This window comes from Schizosaccharomyces cryophilus (genome assembly GCF_000004155.1).
Source record: "Schizosaccharomyces cryophilus OY26 unplaced genomic scaffold supercont4.7, whole genome shotgun sequence".
Taxonomy (NCBI): Eukaryota; Fungi; Ascomycota; class Schizosaccharomycetes; order Schizosaccharomycetales; family Schizosaccharomycetaceae; genus Schizosaccharomyces; species Schizosaccharomyces cryophilus.
The window spans coordinates 746878-770704 of NW_013185630.1; the positions used below are offsets into that span (position 1 = coordinate 746878).

General features: G+C 38.2%; 9 protein-coding genes across 9 annotated transcripts; 3 read left to right on the forward strand and 6 right to left on the reverse strand.

The window, feature by feature from the left end:
- Window positions 1-42: 42 nt before the first annotated feature.
- On the reverse strand, window positions 43-1417 carry SPOG_03524 (Sad1 interacting factor 1). The gene is made up of 3 exons (XM_013169939.1): window positions 1357-1417; window positions 737-1310; window positions 43-681 (listed from the first exon to the last, which is right to left on the reverse strand). Exons 2-3 carry the CDS (start codon window positions 1256-1258, stop codon window positions 436-438), a joined length of 768 nt encoding a protein of 255 aa, XP_013025393.1. The 5' UTR covers window positions 1259-1310; window positions 1357-1417; the 3' UTR covers window positions 43-435.
- A 356-nt stretch (window positions 1418-1773) lies between these two features.
- SPOG_03525 (vacuolar H-ATPase assembly protein Vma21) lies at window positions 1774-2851 on the reverse strand. Its single transcript, XM_013169940.1, has 3 exons — window positions 2630-2851; window positions 2340-2431; window positions 1774-2249 (listed from the first exon to the last, which is right to left on the reverse strand). Exons 1-3 carry the CDS (start codon window positions 2665-2667, stop codon window positions 2122-2124), a joined length of 258 nt encoding a protein of 85 aa, XP_013025394.1. The 5' UTR covers window positions 2668-2851; the 3' UTR covers window positions 1774-2121.
- A 1188-nt stretch (window positions 2852-4039) lies between these two features.
- SPOG_03526 (helicase SWR1) lies at window positions 4040-8535 on the forward strand. Its single transcript, XM_013169941.1, has one exon. It carries the CDS (start codon window positions 4122-4124, stop codon window positions 7848-7850), a length of 3729 nt encoding a protein of 1242 aa, XP_013025395.1. The 5' UTR covers window positions 4040-4121; the 3' UTR covers window positions 7851-8535.
- On the forward strand, window positions 8513-10030 carry SPOG_03527 (FAD synthetase). Its single transcript, XM_013169942.1, has 3 exons — window positions 8513-8995; window positions 9063-9474; window positions 9533-10030. Exons 1-3 carry the CDS (start codon window positions 8859-8861, stop codon window positions 9782-9784), a joined length of 801 nt encoding a protein of 266 aa, XP_013025396.1. The 5' UTR covers window positions 8513-8858; the 3' UTR covers window positions 9785-10030.
- Window positions 9907-11702, reverse strand: SPOG_03528 (SMR domain-containing protein). Its single transcript, XM_013169943.1, has 2 exons — window positions 11649-11702; window positions 9907-11610 (listed from the first exon to the last, which is right to left on the reverse strand). Exons 1-2 carry the CDS (start codon window positions 11673-11675, stop codon window positions 10129-10131), a joined length of 1509 nt encoding a protein of 502 aa, XP_013025397.1. The 5' UTR covers window positions 11676-11702; the 3' UTR covers window positions 9907-10128.
- A 132-nt stretch (window positions 11703-11834) lies between these two features.
- SPOG_03529 (biotin synthase) lies at window positions 11835-13635 on the reverse strand. The gene is made up of 3 exons (XM_013169944.1): window positions 13254-13635; window positions 13123-13192; window positions 11835-13073 (listed from the first exon to the last, which is right to left on the reverse strand). The coding sequence occupies exons 1-3, from the start codon at window positions 13377-13379 to the stop codon at window positions 12139-12141; spliced, it is 1131 nt and encodes a 376-aa protein (XP_013025398.1). The 5' UTR covers window positions 13380-13635; the 3' UTR covers window positions 11835-12138.
- Window positions 13636-14221: 586 nt separating this feature from the next.
- SPOG_03530 (uncharacterized protein) lies at window positions 14222-15567 on the reverse strand (the record flags this gene model as incomplete). Its single annotated transcript, XM_013169945.1, has 3 exons — window positions 14222-15126; window positions 15158-15244; window positions 15420-15567. The coding sequence occupies 3 exons, from the start codon at window positions 15565-15567 to the stop codon at window positions 14222-14224; spliced, it is 1140 nt and encodes a 379-aa protein (XP_013025399.1).
- A 334-nt stretch (window positions 15568-15901) lies between these two features.
- On the forward strand, window positions 15902-21737 carry SPOG_03531 (transcription factor). The gene is made up of 2 exons (XM_013169946.1): window positions 15902-18220; window positions 18262-21737. The coding sequence occupies exons 1-2, from the start codon at window positions 17843-17845 to the stop codon at window positions 20584-20586; spliced, it is 2703 nt and encodes a 900-aa protein (XP_013025400.1). The 5' UTR covers window positions 15902-17842; the 3' UTR covers window positions 20587-21737.
- On the reverse strand, window positions 20639-23602 carry SPOG_03532 (GTPase Gem1). Its single transcript, XM_013169947.1, has 13 exons — window positions 23329-23602; window positions 23204-23279; window positions 23007-23143; window positions 22807-22962; window positions 22687-22752; window positions 22578-22620; window positions 22182-22514; window positions 21750-22138; window positions 21594-21707; window positions 21418-21546; window positions 21293-21367; window positions 21133-21240; window positions 20639-21088 (listed from the first exon to the last, which is right to left on the reverse strand). Exons 1-13 carry the CDS (start codon window positions 23428-23430, stop codon window positions 20912-20914), a joined length of 1905 nt encoding a protein of 634 aa, XP_013025401.1. The 5' UTR covers window positions 23431-23602; the 3' UTR covers window positions 20639-20911.
- Between the last annotated feature and the right edge of the window lie 225 nt (window positions 23603-23827).

Genomic DNA, 23827 nt, shown 5'->3' on the forward strand with positions numbered 1-23827 from the left:
TTATATAAAGTTCAGATTCTTTCAAGTATTTGAAAGGCAATAGTTGAAATATGCTTTAGATTTAGTTTATGAAAAAACATTTCTGTATTTCAGAGCGTTGATCACTATTTACTAAACAAATTTACGAAACTCATATTTTCTTAGGGCAGTATATTTTTCAATGCGAGAGCAATCAAGCAATGAAATAGTTTATAAAGTGCCATGGTTCTAAACTCGTTAAAATAGACAACTAGCTAGCTAATTTGAATTCAGCATCAAACGTAACTTGCGATGATTCAACTCATAAGGAAAACAAGAAAAAGTATAAACATATATATTTATTAGAAGATTCAGTTCAATTCCTTTTCCTGTAAAAACTTTGTAGCGACTCTCAAAATTACCGTATGCTTTTTTTTCCCTGCGACTCCGATCATTGTACTATTATATTCATCATCATTAAAGTAAAGAAGGGCTTATATAGCAACATATTCCAATCACGAAAATCGCTACACTAGCATCAGTAATCAACTGGGATACTAAAGAAGCATAGTTTGTAGTGTGTCTAATCATAGACGCATAAGGAGCCGGCAATTGAGAAGCCAGCGTCATTAATAAAGAAGATGATGGTGGATTCTTTCTGTCCAGAAACAACCGGATGGAAAGTAAGCATGCTTCAACAGTAAACATCCAAGGAAGTAAAGGCTTTTTGCAGTTAGCTTACATACGAAACAAATAAACCCAAATATTTGATACATACCAATCGACGAAAGTAGCAGAAACAAACTATAGCTGCAACGAAAAGTAAGTGGACATACTTTCGCAATGTTTGGTTTTGAGTATTTTCCACATAAGTATTGGGGTTGCTAGTAGCATCGGGCCTTTCAAACGGTCCATTGTTATCTTCCTTGGAAGATTGCATAAGGGCTTGGAAAAATTTGGCAAAATCAGGGTTTTCAGCGAACATATTCTCAGGGGGAACATTAGATGGAGTGTCGCTCTGTAAATTGAAGGGTGAATTCAAGAGATTATGTAAATCTCTAGGATCACCTTTATCTTCCTCGGAAATCTGAGTGTCCGAAGGCATAACTGACTCGGCTTTAGAAGTTGACTGAATGCTCGGAGAAGCAACAGTTTCAGGAGTAGAGACATGAGAAGGCATTTGCTCATCTTCTTTAGGTTCCTGACCCAAAATTCTGTGAATTCTAGAATTTCCTCCTTGGCGGATCTTCTCCATGCGACGCTCTCTGCGTAATCTTGCCTGTTCAGCTGCAGATGACATTTTTAGCTAATGTTACCAAAAGGATATAGTTTAATCTTAAATATTGGAAAACCTGAAAAGAAAATTAGTTAATAAACTACGAAACCATTCTAATTTACCTATGTTCCAAAATTCGGTACAAGCTAATTTCGATGTGATGAAGGAAAGGATAAGTATGAGTTAAGGTTGAAATCGAAGCTTGAAGCAACTTTCAGATTATTCATGTAATAAACAAAACATTATTTATATACACATATATTGTAAAGAAAAAGGTCACTCATTATTTCCAAACAGAGTGTTTGCAAAGGAAGTTCATTCAAGAGGAATGCACCTCAAACCGTTTTTTGTTTTATGGCCTATGCCCTGATTAATTATTTCAAGAATAAATAAAATTATAATAAATGATTTCCTCGACCACGCTGTTTATGAAGAAAAGGCTCAATTTTATCATCTGGTAGAAACTTACATACAAGCAGAGTGGGTAGTTTCATAAACATTTAAACTGTACCAGTCTTTTGAAATCTCTATTTTTATAATACCGTCGTAAAATTTATAGAGATCGTCTAACATGCAAAAGTGAAATTCTTGGATTTATTGTAAGACGAACTGCTGAAATGACTAGTGCTTTTTCTGGCAGAAATCATTAATACGAAAAAGCGTAGATGAATCTAGTCCTTACAAAATACATTACGCACCATCCAACTATTCCTTGAGTTTTCCTTCTCTCAAAAGTTTATTCCTTCTATGGTCATGGAAACAGAAACAGTAGAGGAGCTTGTGTAAGTTTCTTTTCTTCCTCTTTGAATGTGAATTATATTCCTACGATCCTTTTAAATAAAGTTGAACTGACTGATGCTAGCAGCAGCTCAAGTTGGCATTAACAATTATTGCTGTTTTTTCGCAGGTTTTGGAGAAGTATCATCCTTTTCCAAAAATGCAACAGCAATATAGAAAGCTAAAACAACATTCACAACGACAACAGCTGCTATTCCTGCATACAGAGTATTGTAGCCTACAAGAATGAATCGTTAGTACACTTCTCAGATTTTTCGAGCTTTGGTTCCTAATTTAACCAAAAATATAAATATCGTAAAGTTCATACCAGAAAACCAGTGCTTTAGAGTCCAATAATAAGTCAGTAAAGGTAATGCGAATAAGGCAATACTAAATCCAATGAATTTTACCAAAATACGACTGATCTGAGGTTAGTAGCAAATCTTTACGGGAGAAGGAAGTTAGTGTTTCTTGTTTCCAAAATAGGAAGCCCTTTGATAATTCTTCCTACAAGAAATGTTCAAAAAGTATGCCTGACCAATGTAATAGGAATCTATTAAATCAAGAATTCCAGTATGGCAACCATCGAATATGATTCTAAAGGATATTATCACTTACGTTTGGATGGAATTCTCTTCTTCTGTTTTTCCTGACATGTTGCGTTCATGAGAACCACATTGCTGTTAGTGAATCATGGACACTAAAGGCGTTCAGAAGCCAGGTAGGTACGAAGTAAAGTTCGAAAAGATTTTTTTGTTTTGTTTTGTTGATATTCTGTGACATCCATATAGAAAAAATCAATCATAGACCCATGTCGTTGCTACCTTTCGAGGATGGAATTGGAAGCTTCTAAAGTTTGAACACCTTGAAAATATCTCTAGGTAATGTTACGCCAATTGAATCATTATTATTATCTATTCGTTGAAAAGTTTATGGATTAATATGATGATATTCTTGGGATAGGCTTTTTTAGCAAAACGATACCTTGTAGTATCACTTTCAATTTTATGGAAGATTCTTATTATTTATCTCCTACCTAAATAATCTTGGAAGTTCATTGAACTTTTGTTTCGTTGGAGGGCGTGGATATATTGCGAAATTTGTCTATGAAAATAAAAGTTTCGAACCACCAAGTTTGGAGACTCTTTGTTTAATGAGCCCATTCATTCATTTTGGCTGCTGAGGAATAAAAATTATGCGAATCTATTCTGAAAAGGTGCCCGTCACGAAAATCCGATCTCGGGTTATAAGTATCATTGGTATGAAATACTCAATTGTAAACACGGCAGAAAGTCGGAAATTCATTTGTGATTATTTCTATTTATGAAGTTATAAGCGGTATGTTCAAGCCTAGCGGACTGATAAAATTGTACGAGCAAAAAGTTTCTTGGTTCAGCTAGCAAACTCGTGCTAATTGAAGATCCAGCTATAGCTGTTAAGCATAACAGGCTCTAAGTCTCTATTATTTACTTTCCTGTTCCTACTCCTACTCGATAGACTAAACATATACTGACGCTGCAATCTGTCGTGGCCAAATATACTATGTTTGTTAAAAACAGGACAAGGCTTTTGATTTGTTTTCGTGAAAAGCAGCTCACAATTTCATTTAGGAAATAAGAAAATCATTGATGTTACTAGTGGAAGCGTTTCGTAAAGGGGAAAGAATTAAGTTTCTTCTTGACGCGAATAACTCTCAACAATTCTAAGAAAGACGAAAAAGAGGTCCTGTACTTCTCGTTTATTTCAGGTCGGATATGATGTTGGAAGTAACTTTCCTAGGGTTCATTCGTCTCGCAGAAAACATTTTTTTGGTAACATAAATAAACTCATATTTCGTATGGATCTTCCAAACTCCAATTTGGGGGTTTCCAATTTTCTTCTGCTTGAATTGAGCTATATTTACTTTGCTTTTGTTTGTTTACAAAATAATAACGAGAAAAAATATATCTCACTATTAGTCGTTGTGTATCTTACGATAATTGGACTAAACTGCTTTATTTGGTTTTGCGTACTTCTGCAAACAGCCACCAAAAATCTCAAACAAAAAACCAACCGTAGATTTCCTGTATTTTGTCTGTTACAAAAGACTTCATGTAACTAAATAGAATAGATGCTTCCAGATTATTTATCGGACAACAGAAAACGAAAATTCGAGGAGAATCAGACTCCTTCTGGTGAAGTTGCATCATCCGGTGGAGGATTCAATACTCCTTATGCTAATACATCGTCATCTTCACCGGTAAGCTCTTCTCAGTATCCTTATGTTTCTGGAGTGAATCCTTCGACTGTTCCCCAGTCTCCTTATGTACCTACTGCTGCAAATAGTCAGTTCCAGAATCCTAACTTTGGTCACCAATATTATTCGTATGCATCTTCCAATCCATCGTTGCTTAGTGATCCGACCCCGAGCTTAAATAGCTCTTACATGATGCCAAACACTCAGAATTATCCTTATGGGTTTGCGCCGTCTGCACCTTCAACTGCTGCTTACATGGGTGGTATTCCTCCACAACCTGTTTCACCCTACCCAACCAACTCTTCTTACAATCTAGGATCAAACTCTTCTCCGCTTACTGGAATTTCTCCTGGAATGACCAATGCTCCTTCCCGATTCCCCAGTATCCAGTCTTTGCAGCAGCAACCTGCATATCCCAATTACAATTCACAGTATCATGGCAATAACAATTTCATGGGAAATGTTCCCGCTTTGTCTAATGTCAGTTCTGGAGGATTGTTGAATTCATCGAATCCAGTTGCGCCGGCCGTCGATAACTCTACCCTTTACAATTCTTCTGCCTCGGCTACTCCCGCAGCAAACATGCTTCCTAGCTATACCCGCTCAAAGTCTCGGTCCGTTAGTCATCCTAGATCATCATCCGTTCAACATACTTCTGCTACCCCTCCTGAGAATATACCTTCCCTTTCATCTCCCATGACGGCCGACGCTTCTATAAAGGATCCAAGAAAAAATCCCAATCATGCTATGCTCTGTGTTCAATGGATCCGTTCTTTCATTCCTCAGGCCGACATAGGAACTACGATCAATGCTCTTGCACAAAATAATTGGGAAGAAATAGCCGCTTTGTCTGTATTGTCCCGTCAATACTTGAATTATGATGTATCAGCTCAGTTACAACAGCATCAGGCTTTCACTCATGGCCTCCCTGATCTTTCCAGTTTTATTCCAAATTTTGAGACTTCAAATCGTACTGTGCATTCCCAAAAACGTTCTATACGTGATAAGTATACCCAACCTTCAACAGGATATCCCATGGCGCCTGCCGAAGAAACCACACCAATTCCCTCGTACTCCCGAAAACCTGCAAAGAAACCCGTTGAAGAGGATGAATTTTATGATTCCGGCGAAGAATCAGATGTAGTTGTCCAAAGAGACACTTCAGCTTTGGAGCGAACTGTTCTCAATTTCATCAATGCTAGTTCTGCTAAGGAAATCTCGGATACTGCCAGCTGCCCACTTGCTCACTCTAAGTTGCTTCTGGAACATCGTCCCTTCAATAATCTTGCCGAAGCTTGTGCCATTAAACATCCTGATGATGTTCCTAGTAAACCTGGTAGGAGAGGCCGAAGAAGACCAAAAATCCCTATGGGTCAAAAAATTGTCAATGTCTGCATGGAAACCATGGAAGGTTACTATGCTATTGACAACCTTATCGCCCGTTGTGAAGATTTAGGTAAGCGTATATCAGATGGTATGGCTTCCTGGGGTATAAAATTGAAAGAAGCTTATGGTGAATTGAACATCGTTGATATGGATTCACTACATAATGCCTCTTTTAATGCCTCGAACTATCCTGGCTTTATCACCGAACAACCTGCTAGCCTTGCTCCTGATGTTAAGCTAAAGAGCTACCAAATGATTGGTGTTAATTGGATGAACTTACTGTATAGATTGGGTCTTTCTGGTATTTTAGCCGATGAAATGGGTTTAGGCAAGACCTGTCAGGTTGTTGCCTTTTTTGCTCTGCTTCTTGAACAAGGCCGTACAGGTCCTCATCTTGTTGTAGTTCCTTCTTCTACTCTCGAAAATTGGTTACGTGAGCTTGCTCGCTTCTGTCCCCGTCTCCGTGTAGAACCATACTATGGAAGCCAACAGGAACGCGCTGATATTCGAGAAGCTATAGAAGAAAATAATGTAGCATATGACATTTTGGTTACTACATACCAACTAGCCACCAGCAGTAAAGAGGATCGCTCATTCCTTAAGCATCAAAACTTTGATGTTTGCGTTTATGACGAAGGCCACTATTTGAAGAATCGAATGTCAGAGCGATATAAAAATTTGATGAATCTGACTGCTAACTTTCGATTACTATTAACCGGTACTCCTCTGCAAAATAATCTTAAAGAATTAGTATCGTTGCTAGCTTTCATCCTTCCGAACGTGTTTGATAGCGACATGGAGGACTTGGATGTCATTTTTAAAGCAAAGCCTACTGCCGACGCTGACATCGAGCAAGCTCTTTTATCGAAACAGAGAATCAGTAGAGCCAAAACAATGATGACGCCTTTCGTACTGCGTCGACGTAAAGCTCAAGTTTTAGGTGACTTACCTCAGAAGAGTCATCACATTGAATATTGCGATATGTCCGCCGAACAAGAAACCATCTATAATCGGTATGCAGCTGTGCAAAAATCTCAACAACTAAAGCGTGAGGATAAACGACCTAAGAGAGTAAAGAAAGACGAAGGAAACGAGGAAAATGGCAAGCCAGCATCGGTTGGACACACGCTTATGCAATTGCGAAAGGCCGCCAATCATGCTTTACTCTTCCGAGAACATTACGATACGAACACTTTGCGTAAGATGGCTAAAGATATCATGAAGGAAGAACAGTACAAAAATGCTAATGAGCAATACATCTTTGAAGATATGGAAATTATGTCTGACTTTGAACTTCATCGTCTGTGCCGCAATTTCCCCACATTGCAATCGTATATGCTGAAAGAGGAGCCTTGGATGGATTCAGGTAAAATCCTAAAGCTGAAAAAAATGATTCCTGAAATGAAACAGAAAGGTGATCGTATACTTCTCTTTAGCCAGTTTACTCAAATGCTCGATATTCTAGAGCAAGTTTTGGATTCTTTAAAAATTTCTTATGTTCGTTTGGATGGATCTACTCAAGTAGAAACTCGTCAAGACATTATTGATCAGTTCCATAAAGAACCTGATGTGACGGTATTTTTGTTATCTACAAGAGCTGGTGGATTCGGTATTAACCTAGCTTGCGCGAACGTGGTGATTCTATATGATTGTTCTTATAATCCTTTTGATGACCTGCAAGCTGAAGACCGGGCTCACCGTGTGGGCCAGATGCGCGACGTGAGAGTTATAAGGTTGATTACGAAAAAAACTGTTGAAGAATATATTCAAAGACTTGCAAACACCAAGTTAGCCTTAGATATGAGTCTTAGCTCCGATGGTAAAGATCGAGAAGAACTCGGAGAGCGTCTGGTTCAAGATATGCTCGACGAAGAAAATCCAGATGACGGAGACAAGAAAACTGATAATACTAAAACAAATCTACCTAAGGAAGAGCCTAAGGAAGGATCAGAAAGCCTTAAACCAGAAACGACTCCAGACAAGGCTGAATCAGAAATCGCGAAACAAGAAGAAGCTACAGCTGATGTAAAAAAAACCGAGGGCGATGCTACTTCAACCGATCCGTCGAATGACAGTGAGGCAGCACAGTCCCTCAATGTGAAAGAAGAAGACAAAGAAAGTGATGATACTGCATCTTTAGCAACTTCAGAGGAGAAACCATCGGCAGCTGATGTGCCTTTTCAGACACCTGAAGATGAACAATCGAAGACAGTTTGAGCAGCATCTGTTAGAACATTGCAAAAAAATTGGTTTGTGTCGTTATCTAAGCCTATTGGGGATACGATTTATCTTCAACACACATTGTATGCTTTATTTGGGATTTGAATAAAAGAGTTTTATCTTGAATCCCCTTTTGGTTATTATGCGGGTCATCATTGCTGTTGTGCAACTTTCAGTACTCCTCAAAGGATGGATAGAAAAATAAAATAGGCGAGTCATGTTATAATCATTTATATTGATTGGATTTATAAGGCCTTATGGGAATACCTTTCGTAAACTGGAGAAGACTGAAGGTATTCGATTGTTTTAATAAGAAAGTCTTGTTTTCAGTCAGTCTTGCGAAAGAATCGGACTCTGCCTTTTTGTTTTGCGTTCCTTCTTGATTAAGGTCAAGTTACAGTGGATATAAAACTTACAAACTTAAAGGGTTTTTTGTGATACTGGTTAGTTATTTGGAGCTTTTTCCTGTATATTAATTTAGAAGTGTATATGTATATAGAAATAATGAAAATGGACTTGTCTTTTTCGGATGCACTGATAACTTTCTGAAAATGAGGGAAATAATGTTGGATTATTTTGTTTGACTAAAATAATTGTAAAGTAAACTAATGGTTGCTCTTTGCCTCTTAGTGAATCTCATTATCCACATTATTCAAAGATGTTTCTCTAAAAAGAAGTCGACGCATAAGTCCATATGAAAAACAGAATTACAATCTACTCAAAAAAAAAATCATTGAATAAAAAAAGAAATAGAAAAGTTTTATCTCGAAGAACACAACTAACTACCTCATTGCATCTCATGAATAATAATTCCACCACCTCCATCCTTCTCGAATTACACTTATAGAAAATATCAATAATTAATATTGTGCGTGTATTTAAAGAGAAGCTAGAATTAAAGAAGAAAATACTGTGTTTCTTTTGTTTCGTAAACTTTTGAACCCAACACAGGTGCATCGGAAACTGGTACATTGTTGCTGCAGCTTTACAGGAAATAAAGGCTTCATGGAGGCATTAGAAGACGTATATAATAAAATTAAAAGTATTTATACTTCATATCCTTCTTCCGAGAAAAACAGAGTTTTAAAGCAAAGGCTTATAACATCGCTGAAATTTCTTGATTATGCATTCGAATCTTATGGGTATGAAGGATATATGTTTGACGGAATTGATTTCTTTTTTTTACTTTTTTCTAACGATATTGTACAGGGCCTCACGAATTGCTATGTCATTTAATGGAGGAAAGGATTGCCTGGTTTTATTGTTGCTTTGTATATACTGCTTAAGGGAAAAATACGGTGGTTCGATGGCCAAACAAAAATTAGCAGAGATCCCTTTTGTGTTCGTACGACCGAAAGATGAATTTTATGAAATGGATGAATTCGTTCAAGATTGCAAGAACCTTTACGGTCTTAACATTATCAGCATTTCCCTTCCTATGAAAGAGGCATTTACGCTATTCCTAGCGGACAACCCAAATATCCAAGCAATACTTATTGGCATTCGCCGGTTGGATCCCCATGGCTTGCATCGTGTTGCTTTTGAAATGACCGACAAAGGATGGCCGAAATTTATGCGAGTTCAGCCAATTTTAGATTGGACTTACTCTGAGGTTTGGGACGTACGTGTTTTTATTTATGTCTGTGGTCTTTCATTTTACTAACAAATTGGTTGTTTAGCTCTTGTTGGAAACGAAAACGAAATACTGTATACTATATGATAAGGGTTATACTTCCCTGGGTGGCATTTCCGATACATCTCCTAATCCTGCTCTTAAGAATAAAGATGGATCCTATTCTCCTGCTTATTTACTCCCGGATGCTTCATTGGAACGGTTTGGACGTAATCAGACCGTCCCTTTTGAACGAACCAATTCTCGTTATCTGTATGAAAGTGGTCCCTCGTCGTATGCGCCTTCTGAAGTCTCTTAACTTCTTCGGCAAGGAATTTAAAGAACTAAATTGTCAGCATCCACCAACCCGAAGATCATTAACTTCATTCCATACTTAACTTTTCTCTACCGGTAAACTACTGATTTTAGATACCTTTTTTGTTTCCTTGCTTTAATGATTCATTAACGACACTAGTATAGCTTGTAAAATTTTTATAGTACATGAAGAATTTTTCTAATATGATGAGTTTCAATCAAATTAAATAGGCTCAAAATAAATTTTAATCGAATTTTAACGTTACTATAAACCAAAACAATCTTATTATGCATGCATGCATGCAACAAAAAGACCAAATTTCCAAAATCCCACTGGGATGTATGCTCTTATTTTACTTTTTTGCGAATAGCACCATAAACCTCTACTTGACCATGATTTACTTCAAACCTCCAACCATTCTGCTGTAGCCATCGTACGATGGAGGGTAAAAGTCTCGCCTCCATGCCTACGCTATGATTACCAATTCCAGTAATAATTCTAAAAGGATGTATGCAATTTGGAGAAGAATCTGCTTCTTTTGCCCACCAACTTGAAATCCTTTCTTCCACGATAACCTTAGCCTCACGAACAGTTGCGCCATGCAAATCTAATGAATATGGTGTTCCAGTCTGAACCAAAGATCTCATGGCTAATCCTCGCCATTTCATAGCTTTTTCATGATACTCTCTTCCAACTTGAGCATGGTATGTTGCTGATCCGCCAAGCAATCGGTCACTCTTGCTTCGCCGGTAATCCCTGGCCGAAGCAGCATATTCAGCGTTTCGACACTCTAAATATTCATCCGCCAGACGGTTACAGTCTTCTGTCGAGTATGCTTCCGTCTCATTGTCTCTTTCAGGCAAATTATGCTTTAAAGCAAAAGGAGTGCTTATGTTGAGTTTTTCGTTGCCAGCACGTAGACCGAGCTCTAGTTTGGAAGTATCTTTTGGGTGAGATTGTTTCACAGCATAAGCAATCCATCTTGCACCTTGCAAGTCTTTGCAACAGGTTAAAAGCTCACAACAGAATTGAAGCGAAAGACCAGTGTTCCTTGACAGTTCAGATGCATTATCTTCACAAGATTTCTCAAAGATTTGCGTCTTCAGAGGATGACTTTGTAGCAAAGCGTTTACCGTAAAGTATAAAGATCCAGAGTTTTTATAAAATTCATGGCTTACTCGAGAGTTCGCGATATCCAAAATTGAAGATATCTTTTCAAAAAGCTGTTGGTTTCTTTCCCAGAAAGAAAGCTTTTGAACTGTGAACTGTACTAGTTCGTCTTCAACCTCTGAGTGATTTTCTTCTGAATTCAGATCGCGCATCGAGAGGGCTCTTCGCGAAGCATTAGGTTTTTTGGTTTTTCGTTTACGTTGTCGTGAACGATGAGAGGCATTTGGAGCCGCAAAAAGAGCATCAGTAGCATTTCCAAGTCCTTCATCTTTTTCGAGTACTTCCTGATTTAACAATTCATCACTGGCGCGCGTAAGATCATTTCCACATTTGGAAAGGACGTATTGAACTCGTTGTGGAGCAATACCATGAAACATGGACCGCAAAAAGTTGTATACTGTTCCATCCAAATCATAAGGACAATCTATCAATTCTTCCGAATAGTCAACCTCGTGCTCTGCATTTAACTCATCGTCTAATGTTTGCAAAATCGCACTTTCTTCCTCCTTTGCCTGGGATTGATTCCATCCATCTTCATGAGACAAACATTGGCCGTCATTTTTCAGCGTTTCCAATACTTCTCGAGCATCATTGGTGTTTTCGCAGTCGTTGACAATGGCCAAGACAAGTGCTGAATCCAAATACTGGGAGTAATGTTCCTAATGATTTAGCAAATTTTACCTCTTTTTTACGTTACCTCAAATTGCGAACGCCAATCTGGCATTGGATTGCGTTCGCGTCTGGAAAAATATATTGTTCATGGGAAGTCGCGTTTGCTACGTTTTTTCAATACATGTAATGCCAAAATATTTAACAAAGTGCAAGGCAATTTTTACTATAATATAACGATAGAAATTGTTGTTACGGTAAATGATAAACAAAAGGATTGAGAAACGCAAGTGAATGTTTTATTAGAATAAGCAATGCCGAAAATATATTTAACTGTAATTAGCTAAAAAAAAGAGATTGATTAGAGCCGATACACGCTTAAAGAAAGTCAAGTTTGTTCCGTGAACAACGAAACGTATGAAGGGATGATTCAAAAGAACGAATAATTAATTCATTAATCTAGCATTTATCTTGTCCAAAACTTTGTAGAATATGAAGATACTCAAAAGACAAGACGGTTGCTTCAGGTAAAGATAAAAGAAAAAAAAAAAAACCAAAGAATGAGAAAACTAGGAAGTTTAAACAGCCAATCCTTGAGCCTCTAATTCGGGTCTCGCAGCCTTAAGAACTTCAGCATGATCAGGACGAAAACGGTTCTTTGGGGGAAGAGTAAAGTTTGGCTCCTCAGCCCCTTCTTCATACTCGAAACTTTCCAAATTATGGAAACCCCATTTGTGAAACAATTGATTGTCTTGGTCCCAGGTAACGGATGGAGTTGTAAGCATTTTTTCGCCAGTAAATACGGAATTGGCACCAGCCATGAAAGCCATCACTTGCTCTGTTTCAGAGAATTGAGTTCGGCCAGCAGAAAACCGGATGATGGTCTTGGGCATGCAAATACGAGCAGTAGCAATCGCACGAAGGAAGGAGTGAAAGCCAACAGGTTTTTTGACCATGTCACCAACGGGAGTTCCGGGGATAGGGACGAGAGCATTAATAGGAACGGACTCGGGATGAGATGGCATATTGGCCAAAGAATGAATAAGGCCAATACGATCTTGTTCTTTTTCTCCAAGGCCCAAGATACCACCGCTGCAAACCTTGATTCCGGCCTTACGGATGTTATCTATCGTATTCAGGCGTTCGTCATACGACCTAGTAGATATAATCTTAGGGTAGTACTCGGGAGAAGTATCCAGATTATGATTGTAGGCGGTTAAGCCAGCCTCTTTAAGATCTTTGGCTTGTTGCTCATCCAACATGCCTAGAGTTACACAAACTTCCATGTTCAAAGCACGAACTTGTGTAATAATTTCCAAGATATTCTTGAATGTACGGTTTCGACCATTCAAATCACGCCAAGCACTTCCCATGCAGAAACGCGTGCTGCCTTTGGCTTTTGCGATATGAGCTTTTTCCATAATATCGTCTATTTTCATCATCCTCGTAGCCTTAACACCGGTGTTGTAACGTGAAGACTGAGAGCAATACTTACAGTCCTCAGTGCAGCCACCTAGAGAAGAGCATTAGTATTTTCAGCATGCATGTACAGTTCTATATACCTGTTTTAATGGAAAGAAGTGTGCATTGCTGTATTTTACGAGGATCATGGAATTGTCGATGTATAGTAGCCTAAATAAAACCAGTTCATTAGATTCAATTGGTTTTCTCAATTCAGACAAATCTTTCATACCGCTCTAAATACAAGCTCTATAAGTGGCAAATGATAAATTTCACTAATTTGTTCACGCGTCCAGTCATTTCGTACCACTGTGGAAGTCGAAGATTTACGAATTTGATGTCTTATGGCTCCAAACATTGCTGGTTTTAGTACTACAAATTACTAAAGATGTTCAATTTCAACAACTTTTCACCCGATTATTGAGCAAACTTCAATGGAAATCTTCACTAAGTAAATTTGCACGTAATTATCAATGAAACTCTCAAAGCAAGGCTTGAATTCTTTGATTTCGTCCTTTTACGCGTCCTCACGGTATAGTAAAAGCCAGCTTTCGATCCCCCTACACATAGACTTGGCGGGGAAGGTGTTTATCAATCAATCTCTTACATATTTTATTGGTGGAAGCAGACTAGTAAGCTAACTGTCTGCGTCGCTAACTTTCGATATTCTACTTTACGTGTATTCGCGTAGCACTTGGTATTCTATGCCATTTGCCAAAAAGGGAAGGATATCAAACAATCGGCATTTAAAGATTTGTATTTATTTACTTAATTTGTAACTTTTCTAATTGTCATTTCTAGTCATTCCATTGTTCATCACCTGTCCTATTTTATCATATCACTTAATCATACAAGTAAAACGCCAAGCATTTTTACGCCTTAATATTTTACTCATCAGTAGCTGTACTCGGTATACTTATAATGCTAATGAACTCTGTACTTCAATCATCTGTAATAAAGGAAATATGCTCAACAAGTAAATAGACGGTTCCTATCATTTACGACTAGAATTATGCATGAAACCTCTTCTAATGATTTTCTTGATTTACAATTGTTTTGTTTTTTACATTTCTATTTCAATATATTGTCAGTCAGTTCATTTAAAAGACTACATGCAAAACTTAATACCCCTAATATGTACATAACAGAAAGTTACTTTAGTCCAAGAACCATGACTAAATAAAGACTAAAATGCCGCATTTACTGCAAAAACATGTTAATAGCCTTTCCCATCAAACCACCTCCATCTTCCGAGTGCTTGGATTGCTCCTGAGGTCTTCCATTGTGACCATTCTCTCCAGTCACCGCATTTAATAAGTTACTAGCTAATCCAGACTGAGAATTGCCGTGACTTTGCTGTTGATTACCAGAATCACTAGTGGAATTTTTACCAGAACCAAGCAAACTACCGGCTAGATTTTGCAACCCACCCAAACCAGAGCTTGCTTGCGAATTACCGACATTTTGACTGGATCCGTGGTTTCCTGGACCCAGAAAGCTCTGTGCCATGTCCTGCAATCCATGTGCATTAGCTTGAGGAGCATTGTTGTTGCCCGAATTAGAGTTAGTGGAAGTCGAACCTCCGAGGAAAGAGCCAACAACGCTTGCCAATACAGCACTGTTACCGCTAGCTTGAGACGAGCCTCCAGACTCCACCAACTTCATAAGCATATTACGGTTTTGAAATAGCGTTTTCGCCAATTGTACAGCAGACTTGGCATCCCCATCAAATCCGCCTGCACCTCGCTGGCCTTGTCCTGAAGAAGAGTTACCTTTCATTATCAACCCTTGAGCCTCTTGCTCCACCATGGATAAGAAATCTTGTTGGTGCTGCTCAGAATGAACTTGGCCAGTTGCTAACGCATCGCCATTCTTAGAAAAGTACTTTTGAACGGCGCTGAAAACAGCTGCATAACTTATAGTATCCGAGCCTTGCCCAGAAGACTTTTGATCGTTATCTTTACCAAGACCTAGTTTGGAAAAGGCATTGATAAAGGAGCTAGTATCCAAGGGTGCCGAGTGGTTATCCGAATTCATTTTAGATGAGTTTGAAGTTTGATCAAAAGACTTTTGGCTCTTAGAGTTGTTAAGCATATTATTATTACCTAAGGGAATTAATAACCACTCAATTAATACATGTTGTCTGAGTTACCATAAGAACCTCCATATGAGGAATTGCTGTTGCCTCCAAAAGAGTTGTCATTTCCATAAGAATTGTCATTACTGCCGTAGGAAGACTTGTTATTACTTCCATAAGAGTCGTCATTACCACCGTAGGAAGACTTGTTATTGCTTCCATAGGAGTCGTCGTTACCGCCGTAGGAAGACTTGTTATTGCTTCCACTACCGTAGGAATCACCACCATAGGAGTTGTCATTTCCATAAGAATTGTCATTACCACCATAGGAATTGTTGTTGCTGCTGTCATAAGAATTATCATTTCCGTAAGAGTCGTTGCCAGAATTGCCATTGCCTTGACTACTATTTTTATTGTACTTTTGGTATTGACCATAAGCCTGTCCGGCTAAATTCTTCAAGTTGTCCATGTTCATTGTGGGATATGTAAGTCAAAAAGAACTAAAGATAAAAAAAAAAAAGAAAGAGAATGCAAAAAATTACGAGGATATCGATCTATTAATTTAGTCGAAATAACAGCAGGATCGTCCCACTTATATAATAATCTTTACTATTCAGTTAGCGATAATCTTGAGGAACTTCGAGAGGCTAGAACGTTCGATAACAAATCCTATCTCGTGTAGCTCTTCCCACTATTGCTTGATTTTCTTACATCACTACCATCGGGGGAGGCTTTGCTTACAGCATCGTACTACACTTTACGAAATGGAAGAATCGTAAAATTGCAACAGCGAGATGATTCCACTACCAAGAATAACATAGAACATAATAGAATGCGTAATCAAACATTCGCAATATACAAGATTTATTCAATCTGAATACATTATTTTTTTTTTTTTTTTTTTGATAATCACTTTCGTACACTCTCCTGAAAATATCTTTTCCCCACTCACCTAATTTTTCCTTCTCCAGAGAAGAAAAGAAGGGAACTTCTAGTCATTACTAAGATCTGATTACATACTGGATACCACTTTCGAACGCAGTTTGGTAAGTAAGTCATTATTATATTTTGAATTCTTGACTGGAATTCACAATTACAACTCAAATTACAACTCAGTTTTCACTTTTATACTTGGATATAGCTATTCTATATTGATTCCTCTGACGGTCGTTCATCAATGATAAGGTACTTCGTTTTTACTCATAATAGTGTACCCAAGTTTGGATCAGAATATATGAACTAAGCCCTTTTTTACGTCATCAGATTCTTAAGGTTTTTACGTCAGACCAGCTTTCCAATTGTAATCGACGGACTCGGTTTGCAACTAAGCGATTGGCGCGTAAACTTAAATTCTTTTACGTGGCCTCCAATTATGTACTTCCCTTCATACAAACGCACGCTTGTTGGGTACCGAGGTTTAGTATAGTGTTGCCTTTCTCTTCCTCTGACGTTTGTCTTCCGGTTCTTCTTCATCCTTTGTTTACTTTTGTTTTCTCCCATACCCGTTCTTCCGTTTGTTTTGGCGTCTCCACAGTTTTGGGCCTTTTTTTTTTCATCGATTTCTGCTTTCTTTTTCGATTCGTTTATTCTTTACTTCCTTGTCATTCATTTTCTTCTACGACGTTCCCTGATTTCTTACTTTCTAATTGCACCTTACATTGGTTTCTATGTTCCCGTATACGATGTTAACTTAACGGTTCACTGTTTTTTTCAAATGGACCTTTACTCCTTTAAATTCGTTTATCTTACAACCCTGTCCTTCTTTTCCTTTGATTTTTATCTTGATGCGCCGAATTCTTTTTATAGCGAATTGATTCAATTCGTATTTTTTAGAATACGGAAACAACCCTTCTAATTTCGCTAGTTTGCTGTATTCCTTTAAGGTGCTTGACCATCGCAGTTTAGTGCATTTTTATCAGCTGTGATATTTGTATTCACCGAGGAAATTATTTAGTGTTCCATTGCTTCCTCTGACAACGAATGCGTTATTTATTTTTTCGCAATTTTACGAGAATTGATATTCAAGCGATTAGTGCTTTTCACTTTATTTTTCGGCTCCTTAGAAAATGTGGATTCAATTTGTACCACAACAAAACCTTAGATTGTTCAATTTCTTTCTTTTTAATTCGATCCTTCTAGTCTGAAGAACGAACACGTGAATCGCCGCATATACTTTCATCATCTAGATTTTTTTTTCTAGCCTTCTTTTCTCATCTTCCCTTTTCTCCCAGCTCCTCTTTTCCTGTGTTTTTTAGGTTTGTTTCTCGTTAGTTTGTGCATTTATTTTGGTTCATCATTTTGTTTTACTCAAAATCTTGTTGCATCCTTTGTTTTTTCGTCTCAGTTGCCTTTTTTCGTTATTTATAAGTTGCCATCATCACATCGATTTTCCTCTTTCGCCTACTTACTTCGTTTATTACTTTTATTTTTCGTTTTGCTTTCGTTCTGTATAAATAGTTTTTATTTTTCATTTCCACAATTTCCTGACTCTTCCTTTGGTTTGGTCTAATTTCTTATAGAGACTATTCGTTTTCATCCTTTCTCCTTGTTTTATCATTTCTTCTAATTTATTTATTGTTATTATTCCCTTTTTCATTCCGTTCATTGCATTGCTTTCCTTCCTCTGTGTCGAATTTTATATCTGGTTCTCCATTCATTCGCCGTTAATAGATATTGATTGTTGTTTTTATTCCGCTTCCTTTTCACTTTTTGCTTTTTCTTGGATTTAATGATTTGACTAATTCATGGATCTTAATACCATTTCTTATCTTCCTGTTCCTCCTGCTAAATTTCCTTCCAACTCATCGACTTCCCCTATTCCTCCCCAACATGCTCCTTCCTTTTCTGCTCCATCCCATCCTTCCTTCTTTCGGCATGCGCCTGGGGTCCCTTCCTTAGGTCCTAATGATTACCCTTATCCATATCTCTTCGACCCTTTCGCTTCCCAGTCCTCTTCTTCTCCATCCGTCCCACGCCCGGTGAACGTCCCTGTATCCAACAGTAACCCTCAAGATTTCCAGGTTTCTGTACGTCCTAGTTCTGTCCGCGTTTCTTCTTCGGCTTCGGACGAGAAGAGGAGAAAAAAGGTTTCTCGTGCTTGTGACCTCTGTCGCAAAAAAAAGGTATGATTTTTTCTTATTTATTCTTTCTCTAACTAATTTAGATTCGCTGTGACATGGTGGAAGGATCCACAGGTGCTTGCATCAATTGCTCAAAGCACAATTTACAATGCATCTATACAAGAACACAATTAAAGCGTGGCCCGGTCAAAGGTCTAATACGCAACCCTGAAGATAAAACCAAACGTCTACGTTCCAATAGCACCACGGCGGCTGCTTCTCCGCTTGATACAGATGCCGCTGCTTCTCCTTCTTCTACTCTCCCTGATACCTTACCTTTCGATGTTAAATCAAATTCTTCCTCCCCTGATGATTCCAATCCTAGTAAAGTTCTTCCTATGGATACTGCAATACCTGCTGTATCGCCTGTCGCGAAAGAACCTATTCTGTCAAAGCACCCAAAGCCTACTGCTACATGGCATCCTCAACAATCAAGCCATCCTCCTCCATCGCCCTTTCATTCTCAACAGTCTCAGCCAGTTCCTTCAACGATTCCTCCTTTTCAACAATCGTATCCTTACCTATCCGCTCCCTCGAGCCAATCCGTTGCCGGCTTCCACCATCCTAAATCTTTTTCTTCCACGTCTGGTACGCAGCCCTCCATTTATACTGCTCCAAGTGTACAACCGTTCGTACCTAGCAGCCTACCTTTTCAGTCAAACATGAACACGGCTTATTTGCCAGATTCCAATTTACGTGCTAACCCTACTCATACCCCCCATCCTGGTCTTGCTGAATCGCCTTATAAGCCGATGCAGCCTCCGCCTATAGCATATCCTCCTGCACTCACAAATGGTCTGTCATCAGATCCTAGATCTCTGCCGTTGCCTTCTATTGCTTCATTTGATAATTCTCGTCTTAATACGGTTTCTCAATACGGTGGATTACCAAACTCGTCCTACCAACCTCCCATTCCCATGCAACCTGTTCCTGTTAATTCTCCTGGAAATTTACCAAATTTTGGGCGTGCTTTTCAAAAAAACCAATTACCAGAAAGCGCACCCTCATCAATTCGGCAAGAAGCCCGATCTTCTACATTAAATGCTGGTCCCAATGTACAGCAGTCGAGAACTGCCGAAAACGCACAGTACGATGACATACATGAAATATCGAGAGTCTTTCAGGAAGACATAGAATGGGATGACGAAGCTGTTGACAGATATTATCTACTTATACATTCTACCTTGCCAATCTTGCATCACTCAAAAACTCGTTTAAAATTAGAACTAGAAAAAGCTCCAAAGTTTTTACGATCATGTTGTTTACATGCGATTTATTCCTTAGTAAATCGCCCGCCGTTTTCATCTCTCGGAAGTATCTTTCATAAAAATCCTATGAAGGCAATTGGTTTACTTAACTTGATATGTACAAATGTGCAGGATATCTCTAATAGAATCTTACATTTGCAGACCATGATTTTATTGGCGGTCGAAAGTGATCAACGAGGACCTACGACAATTACTGGACGAAATGGGCTACCTCAGAGTATGTGGCATGGCGCTGCCGTTGGTTTGGCTTGTAATATGCGTTTGCATATACAATCCCATATATCCTTACAGTCAACAAATCAAGATATGGATGGCAATGAAGCATTATGTCGTAGGGCCTGGTGGGTTCTGGTCATCCTAGACAGATGGCACTCTGTGTCCACATGTTCTCCTTTGTTCATTCCTGACAGTTGCATAAAGCTTTCGATCCAAGATCAAAAGGTCCTTGGAAGTTTTCCAAGCCAGTTAGTTCGTTTGTCATTAATCGTTGGTCACATTTCGGATGTCTTTCAATCTCCTGATCCTAGTGATCGGGAAAATCCAATCGTGACTCAACAGTTAAGGTCAGAAATTGACGCATTCCGTGAAAGCGTTGATGTTGTTTGGGGTCGAATGAATTTACTGACCTTGGCTGTCACACATGTTAAGGTGCTTTTGGAATTATCTACAAATGCTCGACCTTCCGCTGTTTTAACTCCCGCTATGAAAATGGCTAACATTCTTTCGTCTTCTTCCACTCCATTGACACCCCTTAATCATCACTTTTTCAGTTTGGCTGCCTGTGTTTTAATTGGTGTCTATGATATCCCAGAGCTACAAGACGAAGCTAGACAGGGACTGGAATACATTCGAGAATGTATAGAAAAGCGGCGGGACATTGTCAGTAGAAAGGATCATGAAGATTGGGATTACGTCGTCTTAAAATTGATAAATGCTAAAATGCAAGGTATGCATATTGCTTCGGATCCTCCTGCTCCCCCTCACGTTCCTTCATCTTCAATTCCTTCATACAATAGTCAAGAGGTTGATTCTGTAACATTTAAAGATGCATATTTGTACACAAGATTATGCAATTTGGGTTACTTAGGATTTTTAATATAAGCCTTGATGAATGCCGCTTTTCAGCAAACGGTATCTAACATAAACTTAAAAGTCAGGAATTCATAAACGATTGATATTGGGTCTATTAATAGTCTGTAAAACTTTTCTATAACTCATGTATTTTGAGTCTGTAAGTTGGGAAATCTAATATAGATAAATTTGCATTTTTACGTCTGTTTTTATCTACCTTCATTTTTCTTTTCTTTGTTGAGCACATGATTAGTCGTATGCACGCATTCCTAACTGGGAGAAAGGTGTTTATTCAAAGCGGCATATTTATTATATTGAGAAGTCTCAGGCCTATCAGCAGTCCTTCTTAATACAACTATCGTTTGAACATGTTGCGATGTTTCACAATCTTCCAAGCAAGGCTGCCTCCTACCGAAAGTAATAAGGCACCAAAGGCTGTTAAAGCAACCACCAGTTGGTAATTAATTTTATTGGAGTTTTCATCGGGGACCTGAATCACTGAAGAAGCAGGGAACTGAGCTGATTCGGCAATCTATAATTATGTTAGCATGTCACAAAACTTTTCAAAGTACCTACCTGAATGAAGAAATCTTTAGAAGTATTCCAGATAGCAGAAGTACTAATATGAGTTGGAGATGGAAGGCCTAGCTGTGTCGTAAATTCGTCTGGCTGAACCGGATATCTCTAATTTCAAGATTAGCAACAATAAAACAAATAATTTGAAAATTTAACTAACTTGTTGTTGACGATCTAAATCGGCTTTCGTTGCGGCAAATACGCAAGGGATTTTTTGAAGCGCAGGATAACGACTCTAAAAAAACACGAAGTTAATATATATTACTCCTGTTTTTTTATCCTTACCAAAAGATTGGCAATAAAAGAAAAACTATTCGGGTTAGAGGAATCGTACAGCAAGCACAACACATCACAGGCATCTAATGATTTTGGTTCGGCAAGTATGTCAAGGTCTTGCTCGCCTATTTCAGAGAGCTAGTTGGTTAGCTAGCAGGGTTTCACAATAACTAACACTTTCATACCACCAAGTATCTTTGCTTGCTTTGAAATTCAACACTGTTGACAACTGTGTTGGGAATTAAATCATCGGGCAACCGATGCGGAATTTTGTTAATGAAACTAGATAATAATGAAGTCTTTCTGTTAGCTGAATATAAAAATTCAAGGTTAATTCATACTTTTCCACAACCAGTAGATCCGACCACAAAACACAAAAACACGTTTCGATCATACTTGGAAACTCGACGATGTTGAATGGATCTCTTCTTCGTGACTTTGAGTGCGTCAGTTGTATGACCACGACCTTCGGTATCAAATCCCAGATAAGCCAAGTACGCCAATGTTGTTTTGTAATCAAATAGGGTAATCATACTCCACTGAGCCAACCAACCATTATAACTGACAAACCCGTGTTCATTAAGTACGGTCGAATTTGGAAACTGAGAATGAATCCATGTTTCAGGAAGTCCTGGTGTATACCGAAAGAGGTCGGAGAGTTCATCATCGTTTAACGCTCCGTCATTATCTCGATCAAACTGATAAAACAAGTCAACTAGAAACCTATATCCTGTAATTATGATTAGCAAATGTCATATCAATATAAAGATTACCCTTTGGACTAAGTTCAACACTCTGACCTCGAGCGACTTCTAATTTGGGATTTAGGTAAGAATCATCAAGGCATAAACTATCTGTATAATGAAACGCTCTCAAAATTCCCCATGTACTTTCCTGTTTTCCGTTCTCGATTTGGTTTTGATTATATGCTAAAAACCCAGCAAGGTTGAGCTGGCCGTCAACTATCCCCTTTGGGAAGACTTCTTGAACTGTATAAATTATATCCTTTGCTTCTGCTTCGCTGAGCTGCTTTTCAAAACACTTCTCAGACAAATGTGCGAGCTCTGTTGTCGATAGAAGGTCATCATTATTCTTATCGCTTAAGACTAGATTAGTTAGCATTAAGAAATCGTTCCATCAAAAAAATAAAAATGATTAGAGAAACTTACAGAATATTCGGCTTAAGGCATCAACCGCCACGCTCTTTAGTTTCTAATAAGGCCGTTAGAGAATGTTTATAATATTTATTTAAAAAAACCTCTCATGGTAATCGAGTACCTTTTCTTTCGTATCCCAAAGAGGAATGATGGGATAAATAACACAAGAACGGCATATGTAAAATAGCTACTTCTGGTTAGACTGCTAAAGAAACCGGAAATACAGAGAACAATATAGTACCTCATTCACATTTATTTTTTCAAGCGCACTGCAAAGAATGCAGGACTCTATCTCTTTGAACTCGTTTATTAAGGGTACCATTTCATGCTCGATAGAATGAAGCCCTTGGTAATTGTCAAGGTCCTCTGATTTGTTTGCACATAAGACAATAGGGACCTGATATTCATTAGTAAAAAGTAATAATCTGAGAACTTGCATACATTGATTCCCAGGGATCGAAAGTACGGAAGCCAAAAGATGCTAACACGTTCATAAGAGTAATTGTCTGAATATACCAGACATATGACATTAGCTTTTCTTAATTGTGAAGCCAAATATTCTCTTTCGTTACTGCCGGCTAAAATTCATTAAAACGGTTAGCCAACCTGCTTAAGTGCAAATCGCATTTTGCCCTTACACTGTGTATCTACTAGTACCAAAGAAACATTGTCGTTTAATTCTGGATCAGGCGGAATCGATATGATTGGAAATACCTACGCGATTGGGTTAGGACGTTAAGGAAAGTCATCAAATCATGCCTACCTTTGGGATAGCTGTAACATTATCTTCTTGTATTAACGCTGAAATTAAAGAGGATTTTCCGACCCCTTGGTCACCACAAATGACTACTCTGACTTCTTTCATTCTAAGTTCCTGAAATTCTTCTTTACATTCTGCATCTAAGAATGCCTGGTAGTAACCAGCTCGACATGAGAGTCAGTATTAAAAGCAGGTCCCCTAACCACCAATCTTTTACATTTCCTTCTCTAAGGTATTTCTTGTGACATATATTTTAATGGATTAAGGATTATGAGACTGTCTTTGAGTAGACAAATGATGCTTACAGATAAATTTGCTGAATATTCCAATGGAGTAAATAGACAAATATAACAAATATTTTAGTCGTTTTTTGTAACTGCTGAATTCTAACAATCATGGTCAAGTCCCAAACTTGTCGAACTGGGATCAAAATTTACTGGTCTGTTTGTGAATTTTGCTGAGGGATAAATGGATTCGGTCGCTTATATCTACTATTCAGCTG